The sequence below is a fragment of the Molothrus ater genome, chromosome 1 (assembly GCF_012460135.2).
Source record: "Molothrus ater isolate BHLD 08-10-18 breed brown headed cowbird chromosome 1, BPBGC_Mater_1.1, whole genome shotgun sequence".
Taxonomy (NCBI): domain Eukaryota; kingdom Metazoa; phylum Chordata; class Aves; order Passeriformes; family Icteridae; genus Molothrus; species Molothrus ater.
In genome coordinates, this window is record NC_050478.2 from 57,959,702 (window position 1) to 57,973,606 (window position 13,905).

The following is a 13,905-nucleotide window of genomic DNA, read 5'->3' on the forward strand; positions in this document are numbered from 1 at the left end:
TTTTCCTAACTTTTCTTGAGCTTCTGCAATCTGCTTTCCAAAATCATTAACTTGCAAATTAGTAAGATGCTGTGGAGAGGTGAGCTTACTGCAAGCTGTTAGCATCTGTGTTACAGCTGGAGGCTGATCAGGTAAAGTTAAAATAATTTTTCTACATTCTTCATGAGCATTGACAAAAGCAAGGTTTTCAATAATACAGGAATGAGCTTTTTCATCTGGACATTGTTTTTCGACAGCTTGGGTTAATCTATCTAGGAAAGAACCAAAGGATTCTAATTCACCTTATCTGATAGTAGTTTAAGCATTTACATAGGTACCAGCTGGCTTAACTGAAAACAAAGCTTTTCTAGCAGCATCTTTAATATCTGTGAGTACAGGCTGAGGAAATTCCACTGCCTGATTTTCTGGTCTATGGAAAGGTGGATCACCTGCCATTTGGGTAATATCTATATTCTCATAAGGTGAATTTTCATATTTTTCAATCAATTTATTAAAAGTTTTTTCCATTGTAATTCCCATAAAAGATACTGTGAATTGGTTAAGATCAGGGAAACCACATTTCAACAATTAGCAGGGACTAAGTCATAAGAATTAAATATGCTTTTCAACACATTATTAAAATAAAGAGAAGAAAACCCACTTTCTTTCAAAGCTTGATGGAGTTCTTTTATATCATGGTGAGAGTTTAATATTGTGGATTTACATCATTATGACCACATCTTACAGGTAAGGCAAGGAGTTGTTTATTTGAATCCAAATATTTTTCTAAGTTTTGATTAATATTAGACCAATTAGGTAGTTGAAATGTAAGGTTTACCTCTGATTTAGACTGTATTTTGTTTTTCCCTCTCATCACTCCTGTGTCTGATACAGAAGAACAGGTAGTGTTGTCACAGCAATCAGCTGTCCCAGGAACCCTGCCAAGAAGCTCCAAGCTCTTGGCAGTAGTGTTGGCACAGCAACAAGCTTTCCCGGGAGCCCTGCCAGGAAGAGTGGAGGACAAGAGGTCCACATTCCCAACCATGGCCCCCATGCTGGAGGTAGCAGCTGAGGAATGTGTTGTATTGGTTACAGGAAGAAAGCCAGAGCCTACTAAATCACGTCTCAATTAACTAAATTGGGTCTTTTTAGATCCACACAAATCCGGCTGCTCTCGAGCTGCAGATCCCAAATTTGTATTTGTGACACTTTCCAATGAACTGTTACAGGTTCCACACCATGCCCCTGACAACGGGGATGCAGCTGGAAAACTGTCCACTCACAGCTGCAATCTCAGCATGCTTTCACCACCACACCACCACCCCCCCCCCACCCCCCCCGCAGCACAACTGAGACGGGCTTCAAGGCTTCTAAATGATCTGTGTCTCCACAGAAATTTTCCTGAGCTCTCCTGCCTCCACCCCATTCATCTTTCTGGCCAGAGCCATCCCAGCCCTGCTCAACCCCTGACTGCTGCCTGCCACCTCTGTCCTGCCCCCTGCCCACTCCTCTGCAGGCAGAGCCAAATCCACCAGCTATAACCAGAGGCTGGGGTGCTAAAAGCACTGAAAACACTGGAAGAGGCTTGGGGGAGGAATTAGTATGAAAAGAGTTCTTGGAACTGCAAAGCAATCTTCCCGCCTGAGCCCAATCTGAGGGAGTGACTTCCTGGGAAGGGGAAACTGTGGCAGGGGTGTCCCCCACAGCCCCTCAGCCAGGCAGAGTGGATCCAGAGCTCCCCTTGGCAGTGCCCGCCTGCACAACTTCAGAACAAGATCCATCCACAACTTGTTCAGAAGAGGAGCAGGGCACAGAAACAGCAGCCCCTGTTTTGCAAAGCTTCCCCAAACTCCTGGACCTGTTCGACTCCCAACCTCCCCAGAACATGACTGCCAACCCCCCAAATTCTTGGAACACAACAAAAATCCCAAACGCTTTCCCAGGAATTCCGGGGCCCGGGAATGGATGATTTCATGTAGGAATGAGAGGATGCCTGGTCGCAGCATTAGTGATGCAGGGAATCCTGGAGGAAACAGAGGACACAACTGAAGCTGGAAGCTGATTTGATTCCCCCTTCCTGGGGATCAGGTTGCTGTCCACACTGCCTGAGGAAATCCTATACACGTCAGGAGAAGGGAAGGAACCCCAAACAAAACCCGAGATCCCCATGGAGGAGAATGAAGAGCCAGCACCACTTGGAATTAGTCTCAGAACCAGGTGTTCTGTTTTGGTGTTCGAGAAAGTCTCTATTACAATCATACTATTTACAGCTCTCCATTAAAACTCTGGAGACAGGCATTAGTTTGACCAAAGTCTCTTCCTTTTTGAAATAGACTAGATTGTAAATTTTCCAGTTTATCTGATCCCAGAAATCAAAGGTAAATGCAGACTTCAAGTCTATATTTTAAATACTTGCTTTTACCCAGATTAATAAGTCTTTTAGTTTATGTTTTAAGATGTCTGAATATCCTTTATCCTGTAAAATTGTCTCAAGCTGGTAAAAGATACTCAATTCTGTTTTAGATAGATTGTTTCTCATCTCATTGCCCAGAAGCCCCTGAAGTTGCTACTCATCACTTACAAGGATATCAGCTAGAGATGACAAAGGGAATGATCCATTCCTTCTATTAACAGCCTGGGCCTCCAGCAACAGCACTGTCCACGGTCTTCTTTTTTATTCCTCTAATCTAACAGTCCTCTTCACAAAAGAGCATCATTTATCGCTGGTCAGGGGTCTCTGTATACATGAACAGGATGAGACTGCTAAGGAATGCATCTCGAGCTGTTGTATTTTCCAGCATCAGTCTCATTACATGGTTATGACAATGGGAAGATGCCAGCAGCTCACATCCCAGGCAGCAGACAAAGAACTTAATGTTACAACTTACTTTAAAAGTTTTTTGACCAATCGCACAAAGCAAAAGCAGATTGACAGTCGTTCTATCCAACCACTATAAGCACACATACCTTGGTTAAAACAATGCTTGCTTATTTCAAATACAGTATCTGCTTGAAAGCCTTAAAACACAATGCACAGAGCTCCATTACTAAGCTTAGAACTTCCTAATATCTTGCTAGATATACTTTTCTGCAGCTTAGGGAGTTATTCTAGACAAGCATTAATAGACAGACCATTGTTCTACTTGTCCTTACTTTTCTACTTCTCATATAATTTTTCTGCTGACAAATCTTATGGCTACTGCTTAGCTCTAATTGCAGTTCTGCTGTCTCTGAGGCCGGTCTTTTGCAGCTTTCCCAAAACCCTCTGATTTTAAGGATTCCTACAAGGAGCTTTCTTACCAATTACTTTATTTGTTAGTAACAAGTTGTTATCCTGTATTGATTGGTCACTGAAACCCCCGGTGTGTACATGCAGGAAATGTTGCTTGTGAGAGATAGTTTCCATTTTTCTATCTAACGGTGTAAAAACAGTTTATACAGGTGCTAGTTGTTTTTCACCCAGGAATAGATTGTTATGTTAACAAACTGCTCACACCAGAATTGCTTTCGCACAGGAATTTGTAAAGTGCTACTTGACAAGGCCAGCCACTGATTCCAGGAGACCAGGCCTGATCTTATGAGGCCTTTCTTTTATGATTTTTCTACCTTACTGCAACATAATCCTGGTTTGCATTAGGAGGAAGAGCATTGCCAGTGGGTCAAGGGAGATCATTCTTCCCCTCTACTCAGCCCTGGTGAGATTGCATTTGGACTGCTGTGTCCATTTCTGGACTCCTCAGTACATGAGTGACATGGAGCCTCTGGAGGTCCAGTGGAGGGCTATGAAGATGATAAAGGCATTGGAGCATCCAATCCAATTGGACCTGGGCTCTTATCAGCGTTGCCAACCAACAGGAAGAAACAATAGGCAGAAATTATGCACAGGAAATTCCACATGAATATGAGGAAGAACTTCTTTACTGTGCAAGTGATTGTGCACTGGAACAGATTGCCCAGAGAGGTTTTGGAGTCTCTGCCACTGGAGATTTTCAGGAAGCGTCTGGACACAATCCTGTGCATTGTACTCTGCTTGAGCAGGGAGGTTGGATTAGATGACCCACTGTGGTTCCTTCCAATATTACTCATTCTGTGATTCTGTGACTTTTACTTTAAAGTGATATTGCTGCATCAGTGAAAATATCTGTTAGTTTTTTCTTCATCATAAATATAAAAGCCAAATCAAACTGCCTAGGAAATAGTAAATGAATTCTGAAATAAGAAATTAAAGCAGAGCTAAACTCATATTTTTGAAATTTACCAGGCAAGCGGGAGGTGAGGGAATTTTGTAAGCTCTTAGCTATCCTTAGAGCAGGTTGCATTGCAGCAAGAATCTTGAGTCCATGAACTTGCATTTACATTGCTGACAGTTCTCACTTGGCTGAAATTCAGCTGAACAGTAAAGTGTGTGGATTTTCAGTCTGGTCTAAAGACTGGGTTCTGAGGCTTTTTTCATTATGATGGTCATATCTGCAATGAGAAAAAGTAGGTTGTACATTTTTTCTGTTTTTTGCATCTCTTGAAGTTATTCCTATCCTGTGTTTAGTTGAAAAATAGGCATTAGAATTTGAACTAAGAATAATATACAGTTATAGAAATCTTGTTATAGAAGAGCAATATGGGTTTTATCCTATAATTTTGAGGAGTGTGATTTACCTTTTTTTCTTCTTCTGCTGAAAATAGCACACAGTCATGCATCCCAACTTAGGCATAAGCAAGAATTTGAACACAAGCGTACTATATTCACTTCGTTGCTGTGTTTCTTGAGCCTATTTTTAAAAGCAGGTATGAAAAGACAAAAACCATTTAATTTTCCCTAATTTTTCTCTTCTCTTATTTCTGTAGACTTTTCCTTTTATTAAGAAAAAACTGAACACATTAGGAAAAAATAATGGTGGTATCACAGTAGAGATAGCCTTAAAATTAATTTTGGCTGCTTACTAACAACAGTAAGATGAACAAGAAAAACCTTACTTGCTTTTAAAACAAAACTGCCAGTTCAAAGGAGGGGGTAAGGTGGAATAATTTTTTTGTAGTTTATTCAAATAATGCCTAAATTAACATAAAGTTGGGTATCTAAAAAAAAAAGTGGAGGTAGTATTGGATGGGACACTCAGGACTGTAATGAAAGCACCTCTTCCTGACTTCTACCCACTTGTTTGCTCTAGTAAATTAAAAATTGCATCAGGTTGCACAACAACCAGAAGATGTGCGAAACTCAAAATGGTTGTGTCCGGTAATTTCTCTACTTATTGTATGTCAGTGTCACACTTTTAAAAGGAAAGGCTAATACTTTTTGTGAATCTCCTGCTTATGCCCCAGGGTATACTTGTATATATAGTGGAACAGATTTCAGCAAACTAGTTCCTAGCTCTTACAAGGATCTGTAAGATACAAATGTACATACTCCTGCCACTGTTTTATTCAGAAATGATATCCAATAATTGCTGCATATCTGCTTAGAGGCAGCACTTAATGTGAAGTGATTATAATGTCTTCTTTAAAACAGCACAATAAAGAGAGATTGCTTGGTTGGGAAATCCTATAGTGCATACTGTAACACAGTGTTTATTGTCAAAAAGTGCTGCTGTCCAGAAAGATTGAAATGTGGGTGTTGAAGCTATAGTAAAAGTTATTTTAATGCTTACTGATTCTTTTTTTGTTTTGTTTTAATTATTTTTGTTTCCCTTTTCTTTCCTAAGGTTTGGAGAAGCAGTTAATGGAAATCTGGTGGTTGGTACACTAGCCTGGCCTTCTCCATGGGTTATTGTGATTGGTTCATTCTTTTCAACATGTGGTGCTGGTCTCCAGAGTCTCACTGGTGCACCCCGGCTATTGCAGGCCATTGCAAGAGATGGCATTGTACCATTTATTCAAGTGAGATTTTTTTTTTGTTCATGTTGTTACAGTATTTTGAAAAAAAAAAAATTGACACATTATTTCAGCTGTTCCTGTAGAATGTGAAGAAAAGATTTGGAGCTCAGTTCTATTTGTGTACAATAACTGATCAGGCTATTGTAGGACAAAGTTTGAGCTTCAATATTTTTGTGCAGTGCAATTTAATTATATTTGATTTTACACATAAAAGTTGGTGGTTCCAAACTGAGAATATAGTATTCTATAAATGGAAATAAATGAATTAAGAAGCAATTCATAACTGAACTTCTAGACTCTAGGCTGTGTTTACTGCTTGTATTTGTGAACAGAGTTATTTAATCTCACTATGGAACTGCACAAAACTTCTCATATTACAGAGATGAAATTCTAATTTTTATTCATTTTTGTAAGGTAAATTAAGTCAGTAAAGATGTAACAATAGAATTCTATCCCATTACTCCAAATATGAAGATTTGTTCCGAGTGCATGTTTTAAGAAGAAATAAATCGGATTTTTCTCAAAGTAAGGGAGCTGGCAAACAGAAGATGATGAGAGAATTCTTGCTGGACTGCCTCTGCAAAACCTAAACTACACTTGAGTTAAAAATAAGTAAATAAAACTCCAAATGATTATACTGTCTGGAGAGCAAAGCTCTGATGTGTATGGTGAAGTTTGGAGTTTGAAAGCTTACCTCAAGACTTGCAAGACTATCTGTAACAAGAAATAAGTACACTAAGCATGCTACGATGGAGGGACTGAGTAGTGGTGGAGTTTGACTTGTCAATGGAAAGGGGCTGTAATGGAGTAAGTTGTAAGTTCTGGGTAGTGTAGAGAAAAAGAAACAAGAAAGATTTACTTTTGCCTGAAGCAAAATTTTGGCAGAGAGAAGGTGACATGATTACATGTCCTGAGAGTTAGACTTGAAAGGAATGGAGAATCAAAAGGAAAGATTTGTGGTTCGGGAAGTGAAAGAAGGAGAATTGAAGAGAAGCAGGATATTTAGAGGATTTGACACTTGAGAATGCACTTGCTGTTTTGGAGTGACACGGTTACTGCATGGATAATCAAGGAAATGGAAGGAGATTATTATAGAAGCAAGACTGACTTATTTAAGAAAAAAACTCTAAAGATTGAACCATGAGTAGAAAAGAAAAGGATTTTAATATAATAGTAGGAAAATTGATGGAGGACAGGAAGCTAAAAGAAGAGGACAGCATGGAGAATGAATGAGGTCTTAATTTCTGTATTTGTATGGAGGAATATGGAGGAGAATAAATACCACTGGAATCTCAGGCATTTTGCCACCTGTCATCAGTATGGCTGTAGAGAGTTCTCCACAAAGGAAATTACCACATGCAAAATGTTTTTTGGTAGGGCACTGTGCAGGATCATAGTCTTGTCTAATTTCTCTTTAAGGGTCAATATTATGTTGGTAAGTACTGAATTGACACCTAATTTCTATCTTACAAAAGTACTGGCCTAAACTATATTAGCTTTTTACTAGGCATAAATCTCTTATGCATATGATTTTTAATTTTCTTAAGAATATTTCAATGAGAGCTTCCATAGGACTTCAATGTTATGTAGTCATTGCTTACTTTAGTAAGCATATTTCATATTGGATATGTGTGTTTTGCAATTTTAATTTTGGCTTTTCACAGGATAGATTGCATCATTTTCCTTTGTAACTAATAACTACTTTAAGTTCGAGTTAGACTAAATAAGTTAGTTCATGATTTGCACCAAAGTTTATTACTGTATAATGAACAGCTTTCCCTAATCTTACTATGAACTTGAATTGAACTAGATATTTGGTCATGGAAAAGCAAATGGAGAACCAACTTGGGCTCTGCTTCTCACTGTTGGTATTTGTGAAATAGGAATTTTGATAGCCTCATTGGACAGTGTAGCACCGATTCTTTCAATGTAAGTATGAGTGTGATGTTTTATGTTCTTAAGTTAAATATTTTCTATTAAAATTAACTAGGTAATTATTTTTCTTTTTTAAATAATACATGTTAGACTTTGTTTTCTATCAAATTATATTCCTATTGGATCCTGAAGATAATATGAAACAACAAAATGTTTTGACTGAACTAATTTCTAGGCACAAAGAAGTTTTTCCATGACAGAGGTCTGGAATGCTAATAAAAATATGTTCAAACTTCAAAAAACTTGGATTTTAAAAAAATAATTACTGCTATTTTAGGTCAAGTGCATCTAACAGAGACAGACAAGATTCAGTCTTTTAAAATATGAATAGAATTTTTTTTTAATTTATTTTTTCCAGAACATGATACCATCTGAGCCACTATAGAAAAAGAAAAAAATTAACTCTGTCCCAGCCAAAAATTATACACCATGATTGTCAGTTAGTTGCCACGTTTGTCTCCAAAATACATCTTTGAGGCTCTATATTATGATAATACGATACTTTGAGGCCTAATATTCTGTAAGCAATCTTAATATGTGTTTTGTGTTCTCTTGGCCACTGTGAATATAGTATACAGAAAACTGTATACTAGTATACAGGAAACTGGACACCTTCCTTTCCTTTTTTGGATTGTGTTTATATTTTAATGCACATCTGCCTAGTACGTTTCTCATTAGAAAATGCTCTTCCTTTCTTAACAGGTTTTTCCTTATGTGCTATATGTTTGTAAATCTGGCTTGTGCAGTTCAGACGCTTTTGCGAACTCCCAACTGGAGACCTCGTTTCAAGTATTACCACTGGTAGGGAATATTTCTTCATTCAGAAGAGTTAAAACTAACTATACAGTCCTAAATTTTTAATTTTATTGCAATAATAAAACAAAATCTCCCTTCTGACTTAAATGAGTTATGATTCATGCACTCAATAAGAGCATAATTTGTTTTCATGTTTTTAGAATAGCGCCATAGTAACAATAGTAATCATGAAAATGTGTGGCTAATATAGATGGTTTGGAAAAGGGTTACAGGATGACATTTTATTCTGCTTAGAAGCCAAGACATTTTCTGTGGGAAAATGAGTATGAAAAACCATGAAATCTGCCTTGTATATATACTTAAGGAGAACTGGTAAAAGCGTTCAGGAAGGTTAGGACAATTTTTATTTTGGTTATGCAAAAAATACACAAACCTAAAACTTCTACAGAAAAAAGTCTCATTCAATACACATCAATTGGTTCATTGATGATATGATGACTGGTTTTAAAATATGCTTTGGACATTGCATTTGATAACTGAAGTAAACAAACCCTTTAAAAAATGAGTAATAATACAGAAGGTGAAAGTGTGGGTTTTTTTGGTTTAATCTTTTTTTAACGGGTTAAGAATTTAAACATCTCAAACTAAGATTGGGAAACTTCTTGATTTTTTTCTAACTGTATGTTAAAAGTACATAGCTCTATTAAAAAGAATTCTATTGAGAAATTTTACTGCTGAAATAACCTTAAATACTAGAGCATTTAGTAGATAAGCTGGCATGATTTTGGGATGTAAGAGTTACTTATGGCTTTTCCTTTTAAAGAGTTGAGTGAAAACAAAATGTTGCAATTTTGTCTTTGATAAAACTTGTTGAATCTGCTCTGTAGTTACATACTAGTTTGACACCTAACCCTCCAAATACATACATTTGGCAACAATTCATTTTTGTATTTTTCTCAGAGACATCAGTGACGCAGCTGACTCACTGTGTGACTATCTCTAGCCAAAGCAGGTGTTGGAGTGTTAGCAGGAATTGGGGTGGCATTTTCTTTTCTGAGTGAAAGTAGGGTCTTAGATTAATTCAGGCATGAAAGAGCAGCTGTTGTTTTTTTATACAAACTACAAGACTGATGTCCTCAGAACTTGTAGAAAGCATTCCCTTAGTTTAAATTTGAACTCAGTGCACTAAAGTACCAAACTAAAGGTACCAACCAAAGTTAAATATATCGACACCCCGTCAATATAGTCAAAGTTAGCTGTAATTTGGAAATTGGGTGAAAACTAATTTGGGAGGTTGTATATGACTAAAAGTATACACAAAACTGTCGATTTTGAGATGATTTACATCTAAATTTGATAAACATGGGCAAATCAGGCATATAGACTTAAGTTTGGAAATTATTTTATAATTTTTTCAGCTTACATTCATTCTTCTTCGTAACCTTTAGAAGACTGTTTTCTGTATTCTATTGACTTACGTTATTGGCCAAGAGACAGACCACAACAGAAGTGAAGAATAAAATTGATGAGTCAAATAGAATTTAAACTAATCAACTATTTTTGCTGGAAGTAACAAAGTTGTTTTTTACTGTTTGAATTTTTTAACTTAAATTCAAATCAAAGAGTAGTATGTGATAATGTGTTTTGAAACTGAGTTTACTTGGAGGTATTAACGTTTCAATACTGTATATACTGCAAATGTAGTAAATGTAGTAAATCTATTGTTATACCTAATTTAGATGCATTATTTATGTCACACAAAGGTTCTGAATGCAATTTTTTCATATAAGCTAAAATTGGGACAATGCATTTTTTATTTTATAATAGCTAGAAAATAGACTTTGAAGGTGAAAAGTCTTTCTGGAAGTTAAATAAGAAATTAACTTTGTAGAACATTTGCATGCCTATTAAAAAAATGGAAAAAAATGGTTTCTTTTAGGACTCTTTCATTCGTGGGGATGAGTTTATGTCTTGCCTTGATGTTCATTTGCTCTTGGTACTATGCTTTGATTGCCATGCTAATCGCAGGATGTATATACAAATACATAGAATATAGAGGGTAAGACCATATATCTTATTTATTCTATATTTAATATCTTTACCATTCAGCAAAAAGCTCTTTTGTATAAAACAGATACAATTGAAGTAATAAAGTTCAGAGTATTCTTTGAAACAAGGTAAGATCTGATCTCTGTTAAGGGTTGTAAGTTTTCCGATTTGAATTTCTCTGGAAGATCTGTTACATACTTTTCATCAGTGAGAACTGACAGAAATAAGAGCAAATAAGTCTGGGAAACTCTCACTGGAGAAGAGACGATGGTGTAATTTTGGTACTTCAGGAATATTACCTTTCAATATCAAGCAGCAGCTATTACAAGACTGTAGATTATTATTACCTTGTGCAGAAGCTCAAACTCACATTTTTGTGTGTGTGGACTTGATTACTTTCTAGAATTAATCTTTACATTGCAACATACTTTGTACTGTATGCATTTGTCAAGAGACAGTCATACCTGTAGGACATGCTGAGTAACTATGAGTCTTAAAGGGCATGCTGTGTTCATAAAAAAACCCAAAAAAACCAAACAGCAAAGACCTCAACTAAATAACATATAGAAACACTACAGGTAATTATGATCAGTAAAGGTGCATGCTGTCCCTTTCTAAGGATAGATACCCTATGCTGAAAGAAAATAGTAATATCTTGGAGCAGGAAATTGAAGCTAGGCCACTGTTTTGATGGGTGATTAAGCACAGCTCTAAAGTGGATCAACTGGTATAAACTGTTCCACCCTGTGGACCTCCATCTTTTAGTATCTCCATTTCCAGATTAGATGCTTTCCTGGATTATAACATCTCCATTTACAGGTCTAATGATAAGGAAATTAATTTCCCGATTTTAGTGAGGAAGTCAGATCAGATGGTAACAGTTCTGCATGTATATATATTATATATATATATATATAGGTTCATACATAAAATTATGCATAGTTCCAAATTTATATAGAATTTCTTCAAATGTTGGCACATGCCAGGACATTTACCTTGCTGAAGGAGATGCTTTACTAGAGGTAGCTTAGCTCAGAGAAAATTCATGAGTGAAAATCAGAGAGAGGGAGGGTGGGCAAGGGAGAGGGACCCCTTGCCGTTATAGAATCCATTCTCCTGACCAATTTCAATCATCACTATTCTATATTGGAATTAAAAGGACTGGAAAGGTAGGGAGACTGAAAACGGTCAGGAGAATGGTTGGAGCTTTAGGCTTTCTGGGAGAGAAGCTGGGAAAGAAAGAGAGTGGAGAAGACTATAGTGGTGGTGTTGAGGGCAAGATACGTTATACTAATCCATGTGAAGTTAAGTTTCACTTACTAATTTTGCTGCTTTAAAATAATTCCTTTTTAAGTATCCTTCACTTATTCATTCTAGTGCTAAAAAGCAACTTAAGTAGCTCTCACCATTACAAAAATGCTTCTGAAGTATAAAATAGACCATAGTAAATACTTATAAATATGGAAAAAATTACCTTGAAGGGGTCTGGAACTGCTTCATCTTGGTTAGTCTTCGATCTTGATTCAAGTCTACAAGACAAGGTTTTTTCATGCATTCATGCAAAAAGAGAGTGATCATTTTTTACATCCATTATCCCCCACATGAGAAAAAGTACTTGATCTGTATGAATAAATGGGACCCTGTTAATATAATCACTTCTGTATCCTGAAGAGCGGAAAAAGAATGGGGCGATGGAATACGAGGACTGTCTCTGAATGCAGCTCGCTATGCTTTGCTTCGTGTTGAAGATGGTCCTCCTCACACCAAGAACTGGAGGTAGAGTCCTATGTTTCTCAGAGTCACTTAATTCTTGAAATATGGAAATAAATTGGAATACTGCTGGTAAAGCAGTGAAGTAAAGATAAAGTGAGATTCACCTTTAAAAAAATGCTTTAACTTGGGCATGGCAATTATGTCATTGCAATACTACTATTTTACTGAAACGGAATGTGACTTGTGGTCATCAACTTTGTGTCAAACTAACTTGACTTAAATCCATATAGTGTTGACATGGTTTTCAAAAGTGCAGAAGAATTGTAATGTTTGATTATTTACAGATTTTTCAGAGTCAAAGAAACAGTTACCCTTGAATCTCACTGTTTCTACAGAAGAAACACTGCAATTCCATAAGAACAATTCACAATTTTTTTTTGTTTGTTTGTGTGTATGTTTCCTCTGAAATACATTGTACAAATCTATAGAGGACCCTTTTTTGTTTAAATTATTTTTTGTGGTATTCTTTTTATATAGCTTCATTCAATAGTAGCACTTTCTAAATTGCTTATATGCCATTAAAAAAAAAATCTCACATTTTACTGTAATGGAGGAGTTAGATGTCCTCTACTATTTTTGCAATATATTTTTTTTAATTTAATTTTTGTTAAATTTAATTTTCCTCAAAGCCAACTTTAAAAGTTACTTAACATTTAAAAATAAAGGACGTTTGCACATTGTCACTTCTGATGAATGTAATGTGATACTTTAATTCTAGTCACTGCTCAGTGATAGTATCATGGAGTGCAAGCACATGCAGTATTCTGTTGTCCCTCAGTACAATGGCATTACTTTACCATTTTTCCTGGGACTGATGAACTTGGCATCTCAGAAATACCAATGTAATGTAGCGTTGACAATCCTGTTAAATATTTGACTGCTTCAGTTCCAAATGAGCTTTCTATTGTGTCAGTGTAATTGCTAGAACTGAACGATCTTATTACATCTTAAACTGTGCTAATTTTGAGTATGATCCAACTTGTCATCAGTCTTCTGAATTTGTAGCAATGACAGGAAATGTATAAAATGTTGATTTGGGAAAAGTAAGTAGATTGAATATTGATTAAAGGAAACAGAGTGCATCCTCATCTAGTATGCAGTTGAAACTGAACTTTGGTTACTCTTAGTATGATTAAGGAGTTGACTGTCCTTTTGTAAGGACCTACGCAGGTAGAGGGGTGGGTCATTTGAGAACATCATGAAAATCCAGGATAGATAACTTGCAGTTATCTTTCTATCCTTACCTGAATATGCCTAGTACAGGCAAATTCAGAGCAGTGATACAAGACTGGGAAGCTGCTTTCATAAAAAGGGCCTGTGGTTCCCAGGAGATAGTAATCCAGCAGTGTGTCTTGGCAATGGCATGCTGGACAGGAGGACAAATAGTACATTGAAAAGTAAATATATTGGGGGATATTTATTTTTATTTAGTACTTATTAGAATACATTTAGAATATTTCTTCCATGTTTATGTACCATGATGTAGGAATGACAAACTCGAGTAGATACGACTGCAGATGATGGTTGGAGCACAGGGGCATC

At 36.5% G+C, this 13,905-nt stretch overlaps 1 protein-coding gene across 2 annotated transcripts in view; it reads left to right on the forward strand.

Annotated features, from left to right (window-relative positions):
- Positions 1–13,905, forward strand: part of SLC12A7 (solute carrier family 12 member 7) — a 79,219-nt gene that overhangs the window by 41,044 nt on the left and 24,270 nt on the right. For both annotated transcript variants that reach the window (XM_036406408.2, XM_036406410.2), the window contains exons 12-16: positions 5,679–5,853; positions 7,661–7,779; positions 8,488–8,586; positions 10,481–10,600; positions 12,262–12,366. In XM_036406408.2, coding sequence (XP_036262301.1) covers positions 5,679–5,853; positions 7,661–7,779; positions 8,488–8,586; positions 10,481–10,600; positions 12,262–12,366 — 618 coding nt within the window. The remainder of the gene's footprint in view (positions 1–5,678; positions 5,854–7,660; positions 7,780–8,487; positions 8,587–10,480; positions 10,601–12,261; positions 12,367–13,905) is intronic.